General features: G+C 45.2%; 2 protein-coding genes across 12 annotated transcripts in view; both read left to right on the forward strand.

Annotated features, from left to right (window-relative positions):
- LOC120887197 (mitoregulin-like) overlaps window positions 1-24619 on the forward strand; it is a 62162-nt gene that overhangs the window by 12565 nt on the left and 24978 nt on the right. Inside the window, exons 6-16 of one of the 11 annotated variants that reach the window (XM_078028419.1) lie at window positions 1849-1940; window positions 2244-2286; window positions 5170-5264; window positions 7398-7526; window positions 12436-12512; window positions 13720-13819; window positions 14091-14935; window positions 16986-17146; window positions 18854-18939; window positions 19225-19437; window positions 22181-23173. In XM_078028419.1, the coding sequence (XP_077884545.1) occupies window positions 1849-1940; window positions 2244-2286; window positions 5170-5241 (207 nt within the window). In that variant the 3' untranslated portion in view covers window positions 5242-5264; window positions 7398-7526; window positions 12436-12512; ... (4 more) ...; window positions 19225-19437; window positions 22181-23173. Of the gene's footprint in view, window positions 1-1848; window positions 1941-2243; window positions 2287-5169; window positions 5265-7397; window positions 7527-12435; window positions 12595-13719; window positions 13820-14090; window positions 14936-16985; window positions 17147-18853; window positions 18940-19224; window positions 19438-22180; window positions 23174-24619 lie in introns of those variants that run through there. The other 10 variants (XM_078028415.1, XM_078028417.1, XM_078028420.1 and 7 more) reach the window with 10 other exon arrangements.
- LOC144369224 (large ribosomal subunit protein eL39) lies at window positions 6003-6237 on the forward strand. Its single transcript, XM_078028423.1, has one exon. The coding sequence runs from the start codon at window positions 6068-6070 to the stop codon at window positions 6221-6223; it is 156 nt and encodes a 51-aa protein (XP_077884549.1). The 5' UTR covers window positions 6003-6067; the 3' UTR covers window positions 6224-6237.

A 24619-nucleotide genomic window follows, 5' to 3' on the forward strand; every position in this document is an offset into this window, starting at 1 on the left:
ATCACTGACCATTGGTGATGAATTTAATCTCTAGCTCCTCCATCCTCCCTAAAGTTTGGAAGGAAGAGCTGAAGGTTCCAACCTCTAATCCCTTCCTGAAGCTGTCTGGGGGTCCTCTAGAGGCACCTCACTAGCCTGCACACTAGAATGGTTGAACTTCTTAGGAATAAGAAAACTTCTTATGGATAAGAATTCAGGAAATTCCAAGAGTTTTAGGAATTCTTTGCCAGCAAAAGACACAAATATATATTTTTATTACACTCATTAAGAAGTAAACAAATAGGGGGAATTATTTTTAATATTTTATATTGTCTAATATATCAAAAATATCGTTTCAACACATGATCTATATTTGGACATTGAGTTACTTGTTTTATATTAAGTTCAAAATCCAGTGTGTGTTTACGTGGACAGCACATCTCAACCTGTGCTAATGTGAAGAGCTCAGTAGCCACGGGTGGCGAAGGGCTATGCACCATGCAGGACAGGTCTAGGTCGTCCTTTGGAAGGCAGCAAGCATTCCAGCTTGTGGTGACATTTATTCAGGGTGTTTGCAACCTATAATCACCATCAATTATGCCACAAAGAACCTAAAATTAGCTTCTATGAGTTACCAAAAAATCTCCCCAAAGCAGCTCACCTGAGGTAGCTGCGTCTTCTCCCACGCATGGAAGGATTGTGGAGATGGCTTTCTGGAGCTGGTTCAGGCCCCACCTGGAACTCCATAGCTCCAAGTGAGGCAGCTCTTCCTGGGTTACCTCTTTAGTTAAGTCAGTGGCCAAATCCTTTAATGATTCTGAGCAGCAAAAGGGAAAAGAGGAAAGAATCAAGAAATATGAGCTACTATCTAAGAAGGTAAAAAGTTTTCTGGAAGTTAGAAAACTTCAGCCACGTCTCGACGCCCAGCATATTTAGTCCCCAGGCCACACCTAGCTGCAAGGGAGGCTGGCTGGCCAGATGGAGTCTCAGCAGGCCCGATGAGTCAGTGGTTCTGCTAGAGAGGAAGAGGTGGAGGGTGGCCACCTGCAGCCTGTTTGGATCAGTCTGCATGTACCTCTTTGTAGCCTCTTGGTTGTTGCTCTTGGGTGAAATCCTACATGCTTGTCAGTGCTTCAAAGGGTTTACACCTTTATATCTTGATTTATTTTGCCAATTTTGTCTTGGCAAAATTATGGCCTCCAATGTCAAGAGGGCTTATTTCCCCATGCATCTGCCGAGGCTGGCCAGTACCAGTCTTTCTTAGCCTTTGCCAGTGTGATCAACAAAACAGCCTCATAGTTTTTATTTGTACTTGTGATACTCCGAATAAGGCTGAGCATCCTTTCATATGATTTACGACCATTTGCGTTTCTTCTTTGTGGATAACCAGTTCAGTTTCTTTGACCATTTTTCAAATGAATTTTTTTAAAAAATCTTTTTCTTCATTTATAAGAGCTTTTTATGAAATTAACCCTTAGAACTTGGTGTTAATGGTTTCTTTATTGACCTTCAGCTGCGTGTATTTTTTATTAGTGAAATCTGCTAGCATTTCCAATTATGATTTTTTAAATTTTGGTATCGTAACTGCAAAGGGCTTTACCCCACCTTTATTTTCTCCTATCAAAGGTAATTCTTTTAATTTTTTTCATTTGAATAAATTCTACCTGGGATTTATTTTGGTGAATTTGCTGTTTACTTTAGTCTTTGTCATTGTTTCACATAGTGAAGTTATCAGTCATGGGTTGAAATTTTTTTCCCTGTCACATATAAATTCCCCTCTGTGCCTGAAAGTTTCTGAAAGTTGTAGCATTTTTATTGGTTGATTTTTGTGTTAGTTGGAAAGCACTTCCTGTTTAAACACTTTTCCAGCCCTGTGATAAAGAAGAGGAGCAGGCGACAAGTGAAGAGGGCAGTGAGGAGGACACCGGGGGGATGGAGGGTGAATCCGAAGCTAATCAGAGGTACAGAGCGCGGGAGAGCGAGCAGCTTCTGCCGAATTTTTATTTATTTTTACTATTAAAATATTGCAAGATTTTCTTGAAATGGAGTCAACTTATACCTAGAGAGCTTTTCATATTATTGTTGACCTAAAGGTCATGGCTACTTTAGTTCTGCAATTATTTTTAGTGCATTTAGTTCTAGCTTGGCCTCGCCTAGAGATTGTTTGGTCTTCAGAATCTACTGAGTGTTTGTACTTGTTCTCTGATTCGTGTGGTGAGGGGCAGAGGTTGCGCCTGCACTTACCTGCTCTTTCATTTCCCCAGAACTGATACTCGCCGCAGTGCTGTTCAAAAAGCTATCTCAGAGGTTGGTATCTGCTGTCTTATTAATAATACTTTATATTTGATGTCTTATAATATTTTTGGCAATTAAGACATTTGGGATGTCTTAAGTGTTCTATTACCTTTAGTTCTGGTTGAGTTCAGATTCAAACCAGGATGGAGACTCTTCGAGACTGCCTAGATCTACCCAGGCTCAGGTGTGGAAGGTGCAGGGCAGAAGGCTTCTCTTTCTGCCTTAGCAAGCCTGAGCTGCAACCAGCATTTCTCATTAGGGCTTCTGTACAAAAAGAGTAGAGCATCTCATTCATGGTGTGATTTCAGAGCTCGGAATCTTTCTCATTGATCCTATCCAGATTATTTATCATTTTGGCAAAGGCTGGCATTAGATTTTAGTTATTATTTGAAAAGTCTGAAAAACCCAGAAAGGTAAGACTCTATCTGTAATCCTGTCATTTTAAAAAAATGACACGACAAAATGAAAATTCTCCACCCCGTGAGTAATCACCATGAACAGTTCAGTTAGCATCTTCCTGACCTTCTACTGCTCTTCTAACTCCCAAGGAGATGCTAGTGGTATCATCTGCTGAAAGGCAGTGCAGTTGGGGTGGGGCTGGAGCAGGAGCATTACAGTCAGAATGTACTTGAAGCAGTGATCTAGAAACACAAAGCTCTGCGCCCAGCACTATGTGGGCCCCATGTCCTTGTGAGAGTGCAGATCCAGTGATGGCCACGTCCTCTCAGGAATTGGGTCACATTGCAGCACTTTCCCGACATGTGCACGTGGTGTTTTCCCGTTGGGTTGGGCTTGCTGTGGTGCTGAAGGGACACAGTGGGGAGGTGAGGAATCGTGGATGGAAGCGAGCAGACCACTTTTGTTTGTCCTCTCCTCGGCAGATGAACACCGTGGGTGTGTTAACCAGCATGGGGGCTATCCCCGCAGGCTTCAGGCCTTCCACACTCTCCCAGCTGCTGGAGGTGGCGCTCGGCCTCTGCAGCCATGCTTGGAGGCTAATTTTTCTCTGGTAGCTACAAGAAGTTGAGGAAGATGCCGAGTCTCACTTCTCTTTGGAGCACGTCCTTTCCTTGTTCCTCTTGTGACCATAAGCAAGGACTCCAGTTCTATGAGAGGACCATCTGTTTACCTGTGTTGTGGGCTCCAGCCCTTCCCTATTCTCTTTAATTGCCAGCCCTTTCCTGCTCTCTAGCCTGCCTGTCCTGCCTTCCCCTGCCACCACTGTGAGCAGCGCACCACAGTGCCACCAGCCCATCCCGTCCCAGCGAGGAAGCCTTTCTTCCTCTGCTCCTCTTCACAGCAAGGGCTCTCCTGGAGTGTTCCGTGGGCTTTCTGATTCCTGTTCACCCTGGATTTCCCGGTACTTGGCAACTTTTGTCTAGAAGCTCATTTTGAAGGGGAGTCATGAGGTGCAGGCTGGCTCCTGTGTGCCTGAGCCATTAACTGTGGGTGGAAGGGCTGCTTCAAGGTTACTTCTGCTGGGAAGTTTCTTCCTGCCCCTTCCCATCCTGTAGTCTCAGGGTCCCTTCTACCTTGGCAGCGATGCCCGCTCTGGCAGCGCGGCTTTCCTCCCACCCTGTGAGCACACGCACTAGTCTCATGTACCTACTTCTCTGTTTCTCTCACTCAGCTGTGGACAACAAGGATTCTCGGCTCCATTTCCAGCTCCTAGCACAGCCCATGGCACAGAGCAGGGACTCAAATGATTTCTTAAACAAAAAAGTGATTTTATAATAAATGTTCTTCATGATAAACTATGGAAGAGAAGTATAAAAATGCTTCTGTATCTCCCATATCCTGCGTGGGCAAGGGAATGGCTTCCCTCCGGAGGGATGGGCTGGCTGGGAAGTAATAGTTAAAAAAAGTACCACGAGATGACCTCAGAACACAGGGAAGCAGTTTCAGAGCAGGGGCATCAAAGGGCAAAGCTGACCAGATGGGTCTAGCTCCTAACAAAGAATGGAGCCCGCGCTTGCTTTATTTATATTGGAACACATCAAAGACTTTTGGTAGAAAATTCTTCACCAAAGCAGGATAGAGGTGGGGACAGGTAGGCTGCTTCATTCCTGACAGGTCATACCCATCTCCGGTGCTGCACAGGACCTTTAGGGGGAGTTCACTTGCATTGGGTGGTCTTGATAGCAGAAGTGCCACTATAAGTTCCCAAATACGAGACCTACCCTCTCGCTGGCTTAAGTGCTGAAAAGGTCCTTGTGCATTTTGTGAATGGATTCCTGCACGTTTGTGTTAAGAAGTAAAACTAGGTTCTGGGGCCGGGCTCAGTGTAGAGCGCTTGCCTAGCACATGTGAGGCACTGGGTCCATCCTCAGCACCACGGAAGAGTAAATAAATAAAATGAAGGTATTTTGTGCCTGTACAACTAAAAACATATATGTGAAGAAAGAAGCAGGGCTGGGACTGGGGCTGGGGCTCAATGGCAGAGCACTTGCGTAGCATGTGTGAGGTACCAGGTTCGATCCTCAGCCCCACATATAAATAAATAAAAATAAAGTTACATCAACAACTAAAAAAATTTAAAAAAGCAGCAAAACTAATGGTTATGTATTTTTTCTGAAATATATAAAAAATGTTACAGATTTCTGCATTTTATAGAAATATTTGAATAAATCCTCTTCACTGTGAAGCATGTTGTTGGTCTAAACTCTTTAAGATCTTCCTTAAAATTGTCTTAAAGTAGTCTTTTATCAGTTTTTACCTTAAAATTTTGAGCATGATTCTATCTTGGTTCATCTGTCTTGGAAAGCAAGTTGCTAGTAAGCCCCTTGGCATTTTGGAAATATCTGTTTCCTAAATTTGTAGCATAATGTCTTAGACTTTTGGTTTTGAATTTCATTCTTCTTTTCATAAGAAAATAAAGGAAAGCTGTTTTTTCAGGGAATCAGTTTCGAGCAAGTTACTTTCTGCAACCTGAGCTCACAGTGTCACAGCTGTCCTTCAGAGATCTGATGTGGGACGCGAAGACAGGCACTGTGAGTACAGCGACAGCAGAGAAGCTGCAGCCTGGCTGCCGTTGTCCTGGGGCCAGCACATGAGTGACATGTGGCTTTAAAGCAGTGGTATTCACATAGCCAAGGCAGCACCTAGACTTGGGCCCCTGACTCTGGTTTCTCTTAGTGGTTGTGCCCTCCTCCCATGGCCACAAAGGATGTAATACTGAGTCTCCCTGTTCATCATGCTTTACCTCAGTGTCTTCATCTGGGAACAGGGATGACAGTCCTTCTAACATCGAGCGGTTGTGAGAATTTATGAAGGCTTTGGCAGTGCCTGGCAGAGTATGAGAACGCAGTCAGTGTTGGCCAGCACTGTGCTTTGGATAGGTGCCCCACGGCCCATGGGTCAAGGCTTGCTGCCAGCCTGGGGGCTATTGGGAGGCGGTAGGACCTGGAGCTGGGGCCTAGTGAGGGGAAGTTACATGGCTGAGCCACACCCATGAAGGGATTGTGGGACCCCAGCTCCTGCTTCTCTCCCATCTGCTTCCTGGCTGCTGGACACATCACGCCACCATGTGCTCCCCGCTCTGATTCCCTGCCTTGCCACTGGCCCCAAAACAGTGGAGCCAAGCGACCATGGACTGAGACTTCTGAGACCAAGAGCTAAGCAGACCTTGCTCTCTGCAAGCTTCTCATCTCAGATGTCTTGCAGTGGGAAGCTGCCAGCTCCGTCAGGAAGAGTGGAAGTGACATGATCTTAGTTGAGTGGGAATGAAAAAGTCGGCAGACTCTTCGCCTTTTTTCGGCCATTGTGGTGCGAGCACCGAATCCGGTCCCTCACCATGTCTTCTCACAAGACTTTCAGGATCAAGCGATTTTTGGCCAAGAAACAAAAGCAAAATCGTCCCATTCCCCAGTGGATTCGAATGAAAACTGGTAATAAAATCAGGTACAATTCCAAGAGGAGACACTGGAGGAGAACCAAGCTGGGTCTATAAGGAATGACGTGAAATGGTGCACATATTTATCAAAGCTATGATCATTTTGTCCCATCTACCTGAAAATGTCTGCCCTATCTGGATAGTGTCACAGAAGCTGTAGTACTGGTTTGAGTTGGTTTGCTAATAAATATGTGAAACATTAAAAAAAAAAAAAAAGAAAAAAGAAAGTCGGCCGAACCTCATGATCACACTTTTTGGGTACCACCAAGAAAAAAAGATTCTTGCTATGCCAGTATTTGAAGTAGAATATGCTCTTGATCTTTAATTCTAATTTATATCTGCCTGTAACAGATATAAACTGCATTAGAGTATGTCACTCTCTTCCTATTTACCTTGACTTTACCCCTCAGTGGTGGCCGGGGTGGTAGGAAGGGGGGTGCAGAACTTGGTGCCCCTAATCCTCTCACCCTGAGCATCAACTGGCACCTTAGTAGGAGGTGCTGTATTGCGAGTGGGCAGAGGGGCTGCTTGGTGCACCAGTGCTTGAGCAGATGACAGTTAATGCCGTGAACTTGTGCCCGGGAACTAAAAACCCAGCTCTCATTACTTAAATAAAAAGGTGACAGATTATTGATATTATCTTTTGCAACAATATAAGTTATTTAAATGAAAAGGCTTGTGATCATAAAGCAGAATGTAAAGTTTAGCTAATTGAAGCTGTTCTTTAAAAATAAAAATACAGAATGCCAGTTTATGTATTCACAATCTGACCTTTAACTGTGAAATAGATTTGAACAGTCAGACCAAACATTACATTCTGTGTCAATGCATCTAAGAGCAAAAGAGGAGGTAGCTGGGTGACATTAATGCCAGGTATCTTGGTTGTCATGCTAGGGTAACTGTCTTCAATTCCACACATCGTATGGGAATGGACCTGGAGACTAGAATACAGTGATTCGAGGGTCAGGTCATATATTTTACCTGCTAGTACTAGTAGTCTTTCATTGAAGTTTTTAAGTAGTTAAGAAAAAAAATGCAAATATTTCAAATATATTTACCTGAAATAACTGGGTTTGATTTTGAACAGACTATTGAAACTCTGTGTATGTATATCCATGTAAAAGTTTTCCTTTTTGTATTCTATATATATCTTCTTAAGCTGTATTTTACAAATGATGCTTTGGAAATGGATTTGTACCACTATTAATAGGTTTTTATGTTTTTCTTTCAGATTAAGTCAAGGCCAAGTCGTGTTTCCTTGATCCTCACCCTGTGGAGCTGTAAGATGATTCCTCTCCCAGGAACCAGCATCCAGGTGCTCAGCAGACATGTTTGCCTCTGTCTGTTTGATGGCAGTAAGGTAAGCTCACTGAGTTGAACCATCTCACACAGGATGATGGAGAAGCCCTTGTGTGGTACCACACATTAAATGTGGAGTGCACTGTGTGTGTGAGTATGTGGTACTGCAGTGGGTTAACCCTGGCTCTTCAGTGTGTGATGTTGGTACACACACAGTTAACCCAGCTGGGCCTTAGATTTCTTTACTTATGAGAGGGACTGGTACCTGTCTTCTAGTGTTGTGTACAGTTCAGGTCTAAGTATAGAGCATTGCATTTTTGAAAATGCAATGTATATCCAGCTCCTCAGGCAAGATATGGAGCATCGCCATCTCTCATGAGGTCTCCTGGAATCCTTTTCTGCTCAGCTCTTCCCTGATTCCTAAAAGACCATTTTTTACCTAATACCAAATGATAGTCTGAATGACTTCTAAAAAAATAATGTATCTTTCATGAGATGTAGCTTAAGTGGTGCTTACATAGAAATTCGTAGCTTTAATTGCATATACTAGAAAGAGGGAAGGTTTAAAATCAGTGATCTAAGCTGGGAACTTAAGAGACTAGAAATTGAAGAGTGAGTTAAACCTAAGAATGTAGAAAAGAGGACATAACAAAGAGTAGAAATTAATGAAATAGAAAACAGGTGGACAGATGAGAAAATCAATGGAGATGAAGGTTGATTCTTTGAAGAGATTAATAAAATTGAAAGATGCCCAGAAAGACTGACCAAGATACTTTAAAAAGAGTGAAAGAAAGCTGGGTGAGGTGGCACATGCACACCTGTAATCCCAGCAGCTCTGGAAGCTGAGATAGGAGAATCGCAAGTTCAAAGCCAGCCTCAGCAACAGTGAGGTGCTAAACAACACAGTGAGACCCTGTCTGTAAATAAAAAAAAAAAAAGAAAGAAAACAAATTATCAATATCTCCTATTGAAATAGAAACATCATTACTGATCCTGCAGACACTGAGGACAATAAGGGATATTATAAGGAATTGTATGCCAGTAAATCTGACAACATTGATGAAATAGATAATTTTATAAAAAACTGTAATTTACTGAAACTGAAATAAGAAGAAATAGAAAATTTGAATTTCTCTTTTAAAGAAATTACAACTTCAGTTAAAAAACTTCCTACAATGAAAACTCCAAGTCCTTATGGCTTCACTCTAGTGACTTCCCGCAAACATTTAAGGAAGAAATAATACCCATCTTATGCAAACTCTTTCAAAGAATAGAAAAGGAGAAAACATTCCCTAACGTATTTCCTAAATCTAGGAAAAACATGACACCAAACGATGACATTACAAGACCACTATCCTTCATGGATATAGAAACTAAAATCGTAAACAACATTCTCAAGTTGGATCCAGAAATTTATAGAAAGGACAGTAGGTCACGACCAGCTGGAATTTCTCCCCATGTTCAGATGTACACACCTGTGCATCCAGCATTGGACATGCGAAATTGTAGTGTTATTTCATCATATTAGTAGACGAGAAAAAATCATGTGAACATCTCAATAAACAAAGAAAAAACATTGACAAATTCCAGTGCCCATTCACGAGTTTTAAGAAATTCCCTACAAACTAGGAACAGGTGGGAACTTCCTCAAATTTATAAAGAACAAGAAAAACCTAAATTTCTATCATTGACAGTGAAATGTAGAATTTTTTTTTTTTTTTAGTCTAAGATTAAGAACAAGTCAAGGATGCTAAGAAATAAAAAGATAACTCAGTTTTTTAAATGAGCAAAAACTTGAACAGGCCCTTCAAAAAAGAAAACATGAGAAACCAATAGACATATAAAAATATACCTAACATGTAATACATTATTAGGGGAATGTAAGAGTTACAGTGAGAGACCCACTTAGATGTTCCATACAAGAAGCCCACCTTAAATAGAAAAGGTAAGTTAAAGGGAGGAGGGTTCACTATTCAAGATATTAATGTCCGGCTGGGAATGTGGCTCTGTTGTTGAGTGCTTGCCTGGCATCTGCAAGGCCCTGGGTTCAACTCCCAGTGCATTAAAAAAAAAAAAATGTCAAAGTAGATACATACCCAGTCACCCCATGTTAGAGCTTCAAAACACATGACCTAAAAATTGATGGAACTGAAAAAAGAAATGGGAAAAGCCACCATTATAATTGGAAACTTCACTACTGTTCTCTTAGGAATATAGAACAAGCAGACAGAAGATGAGAAAGGATATTAGGAATTGATTAACCTATTGACAAACTAGGTAGAATCAGTATTGAGCAGCACTTCACCTCTAAACAGTAAGAAGCATGTTGTAAGTGCATGTGGAATATCCACCAGTCTACACAGGTGGACCTGGGTCAGAAAATAAACCCCAACAAGTCTAAAATAGAGTTGAGAGCCCGGTATCGTATGGCCTATGAGCACATGAGATTAAGCTAGATATCAGTAACAGAAAGATCCGTGGGCAAAGTCTTCAAATGCTTGGAAATTAACAGATTTCTAAATAATCAATGAGTCAAAGGGAAATTAGAAAATATTTTGTACTAAACACAAAGTGGAAGTGAAACAGACAGTCTGGTAGATGTCAGCTAAAGCCTAGTTAGAGGGGTTCCCAGAGTGGGTGGGAGCCGCAGAAGAGCTCCTCACAGCCTCACCCCCTGAGCTGAGGAGCCCCAGGCCTCCGTGGGATGTGCAGGCAGAGGCCCTCTGGGGAGGGGACTCCAGGGGAAGCAGGGTGGCCGCCAGTGTGGAATCCTGACCGGGAGTGTCTGGAAGGCAGGCAGTGTGAGAAGCAGTGCGCGTCTGTCCTAAAAACAGCAGAGGGCACTGAAGGAGGTGACATGATGAGATTCATGTTCTGGAAAGATCTCTGGCTCCTCTCCGAAGAATAAATAGAAAAGGTAAGTTAAAGGGAGGAGAGGGCAGCCAGAGGGGACTCAAGTGGACCACTGGAGGCAGGGCCATGGCACAGCATGGCAGGCAGAGGACAATAGGCATCATCTTGAAGCAAAATCTGGATCCAGCTTGCTTAGGATTGCCCCTGGCACTGGCATTTGCACAACATGGGACCTTGACCTTGCTCTCAGGCTCCTCCTCTTGTACCTCCTGGATCAATGTGAGCAAACTGGGTTAATATAAGGAAAGCACAGAGAACAACACATGGAGCATAATAAGTGCAACCAAAAGAGTGATGACTATTATATCTTGGGTGGAGATCAGGTGGGGGGAGATGCAGGAGGCGGGAATCAACGGGATTGGTGGTGGGCTGAGTGTGGAGGGTGGAGGAAGAGCAGGTATGGAGCGGGCAGTAGGTCTCAGACATCCACCCCTGGATAGACCATGGTCACACACACACAGGTAGGGAGGCCTGGGGGAGGACTGGGTGTGGCGCTGCCCTGGTGGTTTTCTTCCACCTGAACTTGGAGTAAGGGTGACCTGACGTAAAAAGAGCCCTTGAAAACTAATAAGTAAAAGATCATCTGAATTTGTATTTATTTATTTATTGGTTCCAGTGATTGAACCCAGGGGTGCTTAACCACTGAGCCACATCTCCAGCCCTTTTTATTTTTTATTTTGAGACAGAGTCTCGCTGAGTTACTTAGGACCTCACTAAGTTACTGAGGCTGGCTTTGACTTGTGATCCATCTGCCTCAGCCTCCCAAGTCACTGGGATCATAGGCATGTGCCTCCTCACCCAGCTCATATGAATTTTTAAATGGGGAAAATAAAGATCTAAGTCTAGGATATAAACAGGACATTCACAGAGGGCTACAGATGGACAAGCAGTAGGGAGGATGGTGATCAAGTTTCTAAATTTGTCAGTACGGAAACTCAGGGTGCTGGGTCCCACACTGCCTGTATAACAGGAGGTATGCACCACAGTATCCAAATTCCCCTCACCTTTAATCTGGGGAAATAATTCCTACCCCACAAGTTCCTGGTGAGGATTAACTTGGATAACATGCCCTGCACAGCCTCCTTACCACTGAACCCTAGTTTCTAGCCTCATCCTAGCCAGAGCAGGAGGGGCGCCCCATTATCAGGAGTGAATGAATACAGAAGCTCAAGTTTCTTATGATTCTTTAAAAAATATGTTCAGGGTTTTCACTTATACTTAGAAGAAAAAAATAAGGAAACATCCAAAATTCCACCTTGGCAAAGTGAGGTCCCAGTTATTTCCTAGAAGGTGGAGCTGGTCGATAGGGAAGCATTCTGATGTGTATTGTGAGGCACAGGGAGTCACAGGGTGGGTGACAGACAGGGCAGGAGACTTACTGAACTAGGGGGAAGGACAGAGGAATTTTTCTCATTTTACGTGTCCTGTCTATGCCATTCCAACATTTTTCTTAAATATTTATTTTTTAGTTATAGGTAGACACAATATTTTTATTTTATGTGGTGCTGAGGGTCGAACCCAGTGCCTCACGCATGCTAGGCAAGTGTTCTACCTCCAAGCCACGACCCCAGCTCCCATTCCAACATTTTACAACGATCTGTGTTACTGTTTTATTTTAAAAATCATATAAATTCATAATGGCTTAATTTCAAATATTGATTCAACACATTTAAAAACAGTAATTACTTGCTATTAACAAGTCATTCAAGTCAAAACATCTTTATTTTTATTTGTTTATTTTTATGTGGTGCTGAGGACTGAACCCAGTGCCTCACGTGTGCAAGGCAAGTGCTCTACCACTGAGCTACAGCCCCAGGCCCATCTTAATAACAAAAATCTTTCTCATTTTCATATAAGTATATTTCCTGTGTTGATGCTTGGGACAGAGTCTCTTTGCTGAGATGACACCCCATGGAAGGGTCAACACTGTCATTCTCATCCATCAATGAGACATAATTAGAATGAATACATTTGTGCTAAAAATGTTTCACTTCTGGTTCAGGTGTCTCCGGAATGCCCGCCATGCGCAGCCATCATAGTATGTTATTCTTTCACAGAACTTACGAGCTCTTCTTGAATGGTGGCACTCCTTATGAAAAAGGTGTTGAAGTGGACCCTTCAGTGTCCAGAAGAGGTACTGCAGTGGTGCGCTGCCTTCTGTCAGCTTTCCATCACTGTGACAACGTACCTGAGATAATCAACTTCAGAAGAAAGAGGTTTATTTTGCTTCAGGGGTTTCCGTCCATGATTGCTTGGCCGTTTCGTTGAGCCTGTGACATCATGGTGGGAGCACATGGCAGAGGAGGCCTGTTCATCTCATGGTTGCCAGGACTCAGAGGAAGGGTTGGGGTCCAGTATCTTCAATTGACCAGTGTCCTAGCCTCCTCCCATAAGGCCTCATCTCTTAAAGGTCCCACACCTTCTCCCTCAGTGCCACAGGCTGGTGACCAGGCCTTTAATTTGTGGGCCTTTGGGGAACACCTCAGATCCAAACCGTGGTACCTCCTTTTCCTTAAAGATGAAACAAATGGCAGAGGCTTCAGAGAAGGCAGCCATGTTCCAGTAAGCATGACAGTTTCTACTTGGATTCCCATGTTTTAAGATGTGCCATTTGGTGATGTGATCTTAGTCATTTTTATCTCAGTGATTGTTATTTTGGTAGCACATGTAAGACTATAATGTTGAAAATCGTGAGAAATGGGGCCCTGCGTTAGTTCTGTCGCTGAACGCTGAGCTGATGCTGTGGCAGGTACAGAGTGAGTGAAGCCGGCTGCCTCAGAGATGGCCCATTTCAGGGTCAGGGCGTGTAGGCATTGAAATTGTGACATGCATGCCACCTCACCCTCCAGCCACCCTCCAGGAAGATGGAGCACCCGTCAGTATGTCTGTTGGCCAGGGGACACCAGGAAAGGGAGTGGAGGGCAGCACAGATGGGCCCTCCCTCGGGAAGCTGTGGACTGACGGCTGGAGCCCCCTCGCACGCCTCAGCCCTCCCGTCCTTGTGTGGTCCAGGACACCAACCCTGGCTGCTGCCCCAGTGCCAGGCTCTCTCCTCCTTGGAACAGGAAGGAGTTGGGGTTTGGGGTGCAGGTGCTTCTTCCTGGGGCCGCATGTGCCCTTCCCCCTTTCCCTGCGTGCTGTTGCGGCTATCTGCCCTAGTGGCCAGGGGTGCTGTAGGGAGGCCCCAGGTTGCTGTCACTGCCAGGTCTCTTCTGACAGCCAGAGGGATGTGGCCGCCTCCTGCCTGCTGTAACCACAGTTGTGCTGACCTGTCACTTAATAGTCTTACCAAACGCCCGTTCCCAGCGCTGACAGCTATGGGTCTGTTTCTGTTTTGACAGCGCAAGGCAGTGTTTTCCAGCAGATGATGACCATGCGGAGGCAGCCTCAACTCCTGGTGAAACTGAGGTCTCTCACCCAAAGGTCACGGAGCATGCTCAGGTGCGTCCCGCTTCCCGGGCAGTGACCGCGGGGCACTCGGCCCCAGGTCGCATCTGCCTTGGGTCCCCCCTGCTTGGCTTTCTCTTGTCAGTTACTTTTTCCCCCATTAATTATTTTTGCCAAAGAGCAGAAGAGAAATAGAAAAATAATAAAGCTCAAGTGACAGACTTGGTAATAAATCCTTCAGCTACTTTTGAACAAATGAAACTTACCAATGCCTGGGCCTATCTTCAGGGAAATCTTTTTTTACTTGTTCTTTTTGGTTTTATAGGGCAGGAGAATGTATTTTGACATATCCTACTTACATGGTGTGCGACTTCCCATTCTTGTGGTTGTACATAGTGTGGAGTTCCACTGGTCGTGGGTTCATATATGAACACAGGAAAGTGATGTCCCACTCATTCTGCTGTCTTTCCTATTTCCAGCCCCTCTCCCTCCCCCTCACACTCTTTGTCTAATCCAATGAACTTTTCTTTTTCCCTCCCCTCCCCTTATTGTGCATTAGCATCTGCATATCAGAGAGAACATTTGGCCTTTGGTTTTTGGGGACTGACTAGCATATTTCACTTAGCATGATAATCTCCAGTTCCATCCATTTATTGGCAAATGCTATAGTTTCCTTCTTCTTTAGGCTAAGTAATGCTCTCTTGTGTGTATAGATACCACATTTTCTTCATCCATTCATCTGTTGAAGGGCACCTAGGTTGGTTCCATAGCTTGGCTACTGTGAATTGAGCTGCTATAAACACTGATGTGGCCAAGTCACTACAGTATGAACTTTTTTTTTTTTTAAATTTTAGGTTTATTTAGGTTTGACTTGCATGCAGTAAAATTTATGATTTGGGCTTGTAGTTCCTGGAGTTTTGACAAATGTACCGATCACGTGACAATCACCACAATCCAAAGAATATTCCCTTTGCTCTCAAAGGTTCTTTTGTGTCCCTCTGTGGTCAGCTCCCAGCTCCGGACTCGGGGAAGCACTCCTCAGTTTTCTTCCCCAGCACTTTGGCCTTTCCCAGATGCCGTAGGTGGATTCATGCGGCCTGCGGCCTGCAGCCTCTGAGTCTGGCGTCTTGGACCATCATACATCCGAGGCTCGTCCGGGCTGTTGCCCATGTTAGTGATTTGTTCCTGTTCATTCTATATGGTAACTGCTGCATTTGATGGACATGCCACCATGTGTTTATCATCCTCTAGTTGGTGGTCATTTGGGTTTTTCTAGGTTTGGGTAACTATAAATAAACCTGCTCTAAATATTTGCATACACGTTTCTGCGTGTGTGGACGTGAGGCTCCCTACATCTCATGTAGGACTGCCTAGCAGAGGTTTTGCTGTTACATCTGGTGTTGGTCTGGCTGCTTCCCTGAACGTCTGTGCCATTGACCCTCTCACCCTCACTGTGCACGGGTTTCAGTGATTTCGTGTTCTTGGCAGCATATGGTATGATTTTTCTGTTTAGACCAGTTTAAAAAGGGAACAGCAGTTTCTCACCATGGTTTCATTTGCCTTTTCCTGGGGAGATCCCAGAGCTTCCAGTTCTCACTGGATCCCCTGTAGTCATGTAACCTTCTCTCGGGGTTTCAGTGGCTGCCTCTTTAAAATGGGGATAATAGCAATATCAATTCCCTCCAGCTGTAATGAGGTTTAATTGAAAGCAAGCATATGAAACACTTAATCCATATTTATAGTCCCTGGCTATAGGGAAACACAATGGTGTTGGCTATAATTATCTATATCATAATTATTTTATATCCAAATAAATGTCAGTGCACACCAGGTAGATACATGCTGCCATTTCCTGAAATTTGTTCAAATGAAGAGGATTGATGAATTTAAAACAGATGTTAACCGATTGGAGGGATGAGAGGGCCTTCCTCCAGGTCACACAGGGGACAGGAGACGGTGAGCCTGATGCAGGTTGGGGAGCAGCAAGGGAAGCAGACTGAGTGGTGGCTTCCGCCCCTGGGTCAGGGCCTTGCTTTAAATATCCCCTGTTCCTTCTCCAGAGCTGATAGGTGCTTGTCATCACGGGTGTTGAGTCTTTCAGTAACTGTTAATAACGTGCTCCTGGGGAGTAATCTCTCTCCTTACCTGCCCCGCCTCTTTTTTCTTTTCCTGGATATTCGTGGCCCTTTTTTGGCAAATCTTTCCTCAGAAAATTGTGGTTTTTTCCCCAGTGTGAGGAGAAGCAGCACAGTAGGGGTCTTTGTCAGGGGGCAGCCGGATCCCATGGGGCCTAGTTCTCCCTCTTGCTGCTGCTGCCAGCCGCTCCTCTGGGACCCCAGGGCACCCCCGCAGCCCTGTAAGCACAGCGCTTCCGGCAGTTTCTGTGGCTCCAGATACTAGCTTTTAGGTCCCTTCACTATCTCAAGGTAGGTTTGACTGTGGTGCAGGGGGTGGATGAAACTAGGAGCACTCTTCTGTGTGTTGGCTTACTAAGAAGGGTTCCTGGGTCCTTGTCCCCAACCTTAGGGACTGAGGCTCTCCCTTGAGTGTAGTGCACATGGGCACCCAGACCTTTGGTATCAGAGCATGCCTCTCAGGAGCCCTGCTGCTGCCGCCCCTGCCACTTACCCAGACTTGGGCTGTCCTGGCATTGCCTCTGCACATGGCGGGATCCTGCCGTGTGCGCCCCTGGTGATGCTAAGGGTGTTTTTGGGCACCCTGCTGGTGTGACCCAAGGACAGGCTGGCTCACCGACAGCAGGCCATGGCAGTGAAGCCAGAGGCCCTAGGCCTTTCCAAAGTCGTGGAACATGGGCTGCGGTGTACGTAGGTCAAGGTCAGGGGCTAGATGTGAACTTTAGGATGTGGCTGCCCTGCCTGAGCACCTGGAGGGGCAAAGGCAGGACTGACCCAACTGGGCATCCTCGCCACCCATCCTGCTACCTACAGAGAGAAGGGAGCGAGTGTGGCACCTGCAGCCCTCTCCTCTCTTTCCAAGGAGCATCCACCTCCAGCCCCACCTGCCCTGCCTACCAGCTCCACCTTGGCTCAGCCATGTCTCTGCTCCCAGGAGACAGGAGGTGTCCCGGGTTACCTGTCCCCTGGAGCAGCCAGGGCGGTCCCCACAGCGCCCACCACCCGACCCCTCTGTCCTGGTTCTCACCTGAGGGCTTTTCCTTGGCGGAGCTGCTGGTCACAGCTGGGTGAGTTTTGATTTGCAGGGTCCTGTTCAGGATGCGGTGACCTCAGCAGTGTGCCTGTGCCATGGACCTCAGAGGAGAAGAGGTGGCCTGACCCGCAGGCCTCCTGGAGAGGGGAGGGCGACTGAGGAGCCCAGGTGACCTGGGGAGCAGGAGGCTGTTTAAAAGACAGACCCGCCCAGGTATTTCAGGTCTCACTGACTCTGTGTCCTTTTGTTTTTCTGTCGCACCTGTGGATTTTGTTTTAAGTCCTCCTTTAAAAACCCTCTCCTGTTTCCTTCTGTATACCTGACCCATCATTTTAAACCATTTTCCAAGGTCACTTTTGGTGTATGTGTGGTTCTGGGGATTGAACCCAGGTCCTTGAGCCTGTTAGGCAAGTGACCTTCCTGAGCTACACCCTCAGAGACCCCTGTAAACTTTTTCCCCCCTTGGCCACAAGGTCTAATTGCCAAGGCTGACCTCAAAGGTTCCTCTTCCTCAGCCTCCTTGGTAGCTGGCATGACAGGCATGCACCTGGGACTGTCACACTCTAGCCTGTGATGGGAACTCATGTGCATCTGTCCTGGGCTGAGCATGGTTCTGCAGAGCTGTGCTCCAGGCTCCCTGCAGGGCTGTGGAGGCTTCTGCTGCCCAGCAGCCCTATTGCCATGGCCAGTACTCCTCCCAGCTTAGGGCAGGCAGCTGCCCATTGCTGTAGGCTGACCTTATTTTCTTCTTATGGCACTCGTACATTCTCTGGAGTATGTTGGATGGTTTGTCCATTAGGAGTCTAACAGGTCCTCTAGAACCTTCAAATAATTAGTAAAATTCCTAAAGAGTAAGTGAGCATGCACAGAAATTGGGCTAATGGGAAGAATGATGTTGGATGATATTTTCATGGCTTGAATATATTATCCAACATGAAGTTACATTTTAGTACTTACAAAATAATAAAATAATGAAGCAATATAATGGGCTGAGCCAAAATATATCCTCAGGATCTTAGGCATTTTGTAATAAATCTGCATCACTTTGGGTCATTCCCCTCATATTTCCTTTGAGATATTTTCTATTTGAGGCTTTAAAAAGAACAGAATATTCTGTAAAGAAAACCTTGTGATCTGTGCAGTATAAAATTGAATGGGTTCATTCAGAAATCAGAAATTCTATTGAAAGGTATTTGCCTGAGCCAAATAAAACCTATTTCTAGGCGTCCTGGTGAAGACAAGGTTTTATCTTTATATGTCTCATTGTCTGTGGTTATTTTTGTTGTTGTTGTTAGAATGAAATCCATAAGTTGGCAAACCATTTTATCAGATGTGTAACTAGATGCCATTGAAAGTATCCACTTTTAAATGGTAGACAATCTGTATGTGAACACTGCATGTCTGCACCTTTTTTAAAAACAGGTCTGGGCTCAGGAGCCCAAATACCAATGGTTATCTGGAACATGTTCTTCAGTTTGGCTTATCCGCCAGTATCCCCTGAGATCATCTGTTCAATCATCTTCGTTACCCCTGCTCCCTCACTAGCTTTCATAGAACCCACATGCTGTCTATGAGTCAGGGTCACCAATCCCACAACATTGCGTTTGAGTATCCAAAGTCTCACGTTTCACTTTGCCATGCCTGACATAGGCAGTAATATTTATCAGGAAATGTGAAATTTTCAAAGATCCAATTCTATGTGCTCCTTTCTCAAAGAGCATTAGGCAGGGATATAGCATACATAAATATTAAGTAAAGACCATAGTGTTTAAAAGTCATAGATACTTTTTATTTTGGAGGAGGTATTATTTAATCAGGAATTCCAACAGCTACATAATAGTGAAATGAGAAGATTTGCATCCATTTTGTTTCTGATGATTTTTATGACTAAGGATAAGATACTTTCTTGTTCCAATGCAGATGTTGCCCACTTCTGTGAATGGATGCGGGGTGTCAGCTGCTACTTGGATGTCTGCATGTTCTAGTTGACACTAACATCGTACTTGGTAGGTGGCAGAAAGTCAATACTGAAGTTAAGCTCTTGTGTTCTAGCAGCTGTGCTGCAGATCCTTGGTGTGCCACCTTCTGCAATCCATGCTGCTCTCTTCATGTTCCTTATTGACTTCCTGGTGATGAGCATCATGGTCTCCTGGTCTTTGAGAATGGCCAAGCATTGCTCTGTGAATGTGGAAGATGGGCGTGTGGAAGGCTCCAGGGAGGAGGGATCATTGATCATGTACTCTACTCCATATGCCTCTTTAATAACCTGTTTTTTCTTCTTGGGTTTTAAGGGAGACAGTGCCTTCAAACACTCTGTGCAGCTGGGAATGCAGGCTTCTGCTTCACCTTGAAGGAAGCATTCATGAATCCTTTCCAGAAGACATGAGAAGAGAGAAGTGAGCCTCTGGTATCATGCAGGTTCCTTGCATTTCCCATGGGCTAGAAGAGAGAAGAATTGCTTCATGAGATTTGATCCCCTTTTTCCTGAAGAGTTCCACACAGAGGTGAGTCCCCAGCATGTTTAGACACCATTTCAGACCCCCTGTTGACGGAATTGAATCAGAGCCCCTGATGATATGGAAGAGCTAAAGATGGATTTGCTATGAATTTTCTATTTCATTTCTCAGGGCCTGAGTCAAGCCAGCCATTGTGCTGTCAGCGCATGAGCTGCTGGTCAAATGTGAGGAAGTGGGCTTGCTTTATGAAAACACCACCCTGATTCAGTGAGCCAGAGGCAGCCTGGAGTCCCTCCATTTTTCTGTAAAGGCAGATTGCTGTGGATGGCCTCTGGCCTCGTCATGCAGCCCTGCTCAGAGTAGGGGATTGAGGGTCCAGGCAGATCCCTAGTTCCTTTTGACCTTTATTGCCATTGGGCCACCCCAGGATCCTTGGACTCTACCTGGTCTTCTGGCCTGGGTCAGGGGATGTGAGGTTTGGAATCCCTCTCTGTGGCAGAATCCCAGCCTCCCAGCCAGTTGAGGGGAGGCACAGCCTTCCCTAATTGTGTTACAGTTGGAGACTTCTCCCACCCATCCTCATCCTTGCTCATCCCACATTTTGTAGCTTGACACCTGAGGACTTTATTCATTGACTTAGTGGTTAGTCATGATGGTTGCTAAGACTAAGTGACTCTTTCATGGTCACATCACTTGCATGGTTGGGCTAGACCATGGATCTTCCTGATAGATTTCATGGGACTCTCTCATGGTAACTGTGACTGCCTTCTAAACACACACACTACATTTGGAGTGTCAAAATTCTTGGCATTGCCTCCTTGGCAAGTGTATCTTGTCTTCTATGTGGGAATCTCACAAATATTTTCCTTTGATTTGTGGAGGTCATGCAGAAGGGATTTCATTTGAAATAGTCCAAACAAGAAATACCAGTTGTCTTTTTCACACATGGATGTGTGTAGTGAACACCCCTTTCTGTGTGCTTGCATGAGTTACTCCTTTGAATTTGTTGAAGAATGGTTGGCTGGGGAACAAGGTAACGAGAGATGGATATCAATGGTTGTCAAGTATTCTGAAGTGAAGAATGTATTGAGGATGTGAAGGCTTTTCTAGCCAGTTCCTATGGCTCAGTCAGGGATTAGTCAGAGGATTCTGCGTGGTAGACTCTTTGGAACAGATGTCAAAGTGGCCTGGTCTTACCCTGTCCAGGACTGAATGCTGAGCTTGAGTGGGAGCTTCTTGTCATTTCAAGCATTTCCATGAGTCTGTCCTCTGTTCTCTTGTATTCAAGTGGTTTCTAACAGGAAAGCGGAACAAAAATTGAAAGTATGGTGATTGATTATTTATACCAATGTTATTTCAATCAACTTTGTATAATACGAAATTAACTTTCTGCTAGTAAGATTTCATATGTGAGGAAATAATGAAAATATTGGGGTTAGGGGATGAGAATATGCAAATCAAACATTTTTGAGCACCAAGACCCGTTTTTTGTTTTTGTTTTTGTGTTTTTAACTTAAATAATAAAGTGCCAGAGGACCATACCTGCCATTCAGCCTCAACAACCTCCAGGTCCAGCCTCCAGGTGGCCCATTTCACCAGGGTGTGTGGGACCACACTGTCCTGGGATGAGAGAGCAGTACCCACGGATGTTGTCATCTCACAGAGTAGATATTGCCAGAGACAGTAGGGAGCTAGTGGCACATGAGGAAGGGAAGAACTCTCAGGATGGGAAGAGGGGGCCGCTTCGAGAGTCATTGGGCATGGCACGAGGCTGCTGGGTGTGGTGTTGGCCTGGGCCCACTGAGTGGGGCAGATCCGTGGTCTTTGTCCCTGTACCCTCCTCTGTCTCCTGTGTTGGCATCAGATCAGGGAATTGGGATCAGAAGTGCTCCCAGTAACACAGGCACCAGCCCCCAGAGTGTGTGCCTAGCCGTTTCCCCACCTGGCCTGACTTGGTGCTTGTCTTGCCTCAGGGCTGAGACCCTACAGTCTCTGATGAGGGTGTCTGTGGTCCAGATCCAACCTGCATGGCCAACATGCTCAGACCTTCAGCTGAGTCCTAGGCTGCTGCAACCAAACTCTTTCAACTGGGTGGCCGACAACAGAGGAAGTATCTTTCGTTGAGCCCCAGAGGCTCAACACAGTAGGTGTCGGGCTGTCCCAGTTCCATAACCCCTCCCAGGTTTCAAGGAGACTGTCCCCCCAACTGTCCCAGCCCTTCCCACTCTCCTACTGCTGCCCACGATCTGTGGTTCCCATAATGGGCATCCCCTCCTGACTCCATCCTCACTTAGGCTGTATCCCCAAGTCTCCCTGGTCTCTGGGTCCAGACTCTCCTCTTCCTACAAGAATATCAGAAATTGGATTTGGTCCCAGTTGATGCCGTGTTCCATCATGTGAGCTCTTAGCTTCATCACTGTGCAAAGACTCTTTTTCCACACAAGTTCGCACGACTTTTGGCTGGCTAAGAATTTTCAGGGGACACTTTTCTAATGAGTACACTTTCCTTCCTTCAGATCTCCCCCCAGTGAGCATTCCTCGCACCCTTGTCCTAGTTCCTTTATGGCAGGTTCCCTCCTTATGGCTGAGAGGACCTAGTGACCCCTGGATTCACACATTCTCCTTAATCACCAACACACTGCAGAATTCTCCATGGGACTGCGGTGTTTTGCATTGGAACCCACCCCCTGACCTCTAAAAGTGATCTAGACAATTGGGTTGGCTCCCTCCCTCCTGAACCTCTTTGATGTCCTTTAAAGTAAGTTCTTCTTTTGGATTCCTTCCACTATAGGCAAGTCATTGGATCCCCTGCTAGAAAGTCTTCCAGCCTGAAGGTCAGATGTGTCCAGGTGTTGAATTGAAGGATACCAGCTCCTAGAAGCCCTCATCCTGGCTGCAGTGTTTCCCCCCCTCAATGCAAAGTAAGAAAGTGCAGTTGGCCCTGCACCCATTCTTCTGCATCCATGATCCCCACCAGCTGGAAATCCAAACTATTAGGAAAGGAGTTGTGTCTCTCTGGACAGATACTTCTCTCCTCATTGTTTCCTGGATCTTACAGTGTTACAGAGAATCACACTGCCCTTTTATTGTATTAGGTGTCAGAAGTCATCTAGAGATAATGAAAGTGCTACAGGAAGAAGATATGGAGCATTTAGATGCAAATACTCAGGCACTTTTGTAAGAGACTTGAGCCTGTGTGGAACTGATGGTTTGGGCGGACTTTGAACAAATCTCCCTTGGATTTCTTGTAAAGTTTCTGGTTTCTGGGCTTGGGAGTGTTCAGGACTTGTGTGTGAGTCAGCCTCATGGGGATGTGATGGGGGGCAGTCCGAGCTGTTGTGCAGAACCTCAGTGATGGCTTGTAAGGCCACCTGCAACACTGCAAGCAGCAGACGAGAAGGGAGCCCTCTCCCCATGTGTTCAGCTTAACTCTTGTCTTATCCAAAATCATGACTTGTGAAATGTTGCAGAAATGGACTCATGCCAAAAGTTGGGATGTTCTGGGGAGCATGGGCTGTCATTCTATGCTTTCTCTGCATTATGATGTGTTAGTAGGTGGGAACTTGAAGACGTGCTTAGGCCATGGATTCTCCTTCCCTGGGAAAGGGCTTCTGAAATCAGCCCTTGTCCCTCTTTCACCTGCTTCCCCAGGAGGACACAACAAGAACGTTCTTACAAGTTGGCCCCCGGTCTTGGTCTTCCAGCCTCCCAAGTTTGAGAAATAAAATCTGTGCTATGAATTACCCAGTGCCAATACAACACAAACTATGCTAAGATAAGTCAATCAGCAGTCTCCCAAGTGTTTACATTGTGGTAATTGACACCAAACATCCGTTTTGTAATTAAACCATTTTGGAGGACACAGTTGAGTGGCATTAAGCATGTTCATGTTGGTGTATAGGTGTTACCACCATGCATCTCCAGAACTCACGTGGACATACTCTTGCCATCAATGCGGAATTCTAGTGCCCTTGAGGCCCAGGAAAAGAACATTGTATTTACTTTTTATGACCCTGACAATTGAGAATCTGAGATAAGTGAAGTTCTACAAAATTTGCCTTTCTCTGGACACGATCATTTTCAAGGGATGCAGATCACCCCCACTCGTGGGCATACCAGGTCCACTGCTAACTCTGCGGGTGTTTCAATTGCACTCTCAGTGACAGTGGTGACTGTGTGCACATGAGCTGTGTGTCCAGCTCAGATCCTAGGATCTAGGGTCTTTGGTTCCACGCAGCCTATAGGTTGCCTGCTCCTCCAGGTCTCTGCAGGCCAGTGGCACGAAGGCCCTGGGCCTGGTGGTTTCTTTAGGTGAGTGCAATGCGTGTCCACAGTGTCGTGGGTCATGATGGACTATAAATAGAAGCAATGCCTGGATACTCCTGGGATCTCAGTGGGCTCAGCCTGTGTGCTGAGAATTGTTGTGATCTCCTAATTAATGGGCCCCCAGAATCCCAGAGAAAAGGGCAAGTCCAGAGCCAGTGGAACCTCAGTGTCTCTGAGAGAACTTTTGGGGTAGGGGACCGGGATACATTGATGTGATGACTCTGATGCAGAGTCACGTTTTTCGAATCCAGGTAGAGGTGCTCAGGAGCAGCCTGGGCTGGCACGTGGGTTCCCCACCTCCACACCTGTGGAACATCTCGTCAGTTTCTACCTTTGTTTCTAGAAATAACCTGTTAAATAAGCTGCTTGTATTTAAATGACTCAGATTCAGCTTCTGAAAGAATCCAAAGCCTCATAGTGTTCAAGAAAAATTAGTTTGATTAAATGAGTACAAAAACAATTTTAAAATACTAAGCTTCCCAGAGTCTATTAAAATGCTTTTTATAAAGGCCTCTGTTTGCTCTCTTTTTTTTTTTTTTAATGCACTGCTGTTCCAGTGGTTTATCTACTGCCCAAGAATTAACAGTTAGGCAACATTAGAACTTTAAGTCCTATCTACCAGGTCTACTGTTTTAAAATGATTTTCAAATCACATGTTGCTCATTCTGATTCATTTTCTTCTATTTTGAAAATTAATTACCTGTTGTTTCACTGAAACTCGAGTGGCCCTGTGGAAAGTTAAACAGGACTACTGGAATTTGTGTACAAGTTAGGACATCGTTGGTAAGCTCAACACTGCCACAAAAACCCAAGAAAGAAATTTAAATTATTTTTGATTGCTGCAGACTTCCAAGGGGTAACATTTCTGCATAGAAATGTTAGCTTAGAACAAGGACATCTGTCA

Source organism: Ictidomys tridecemlineatus, chromosome 12, assembly GCF_052094955.1.
Source record: "Ictidomys tridecemlineatus isolate mIctTri1 chromosome 12, mIctTri1.hap1, whole genome shotgun sequence".
Taxonomy (NCBI): domain Eukaryota; kingdom Metazoa; phylum Chordata; class Mammalia; order Rodentia; family Sciuridae; genus Ictidomys; species Ictidomys tridecemlineatus.

What these genes read in the sequence shown, in the direction of transcription:
- LOC144369224 (XM_078028423.1), top strand. Translation starts at nt 6,068, where the DNA reads ATGTCTTCTCACAAGACTTTCAGGATCAAGCGATTTTTGGCCAAGAAA.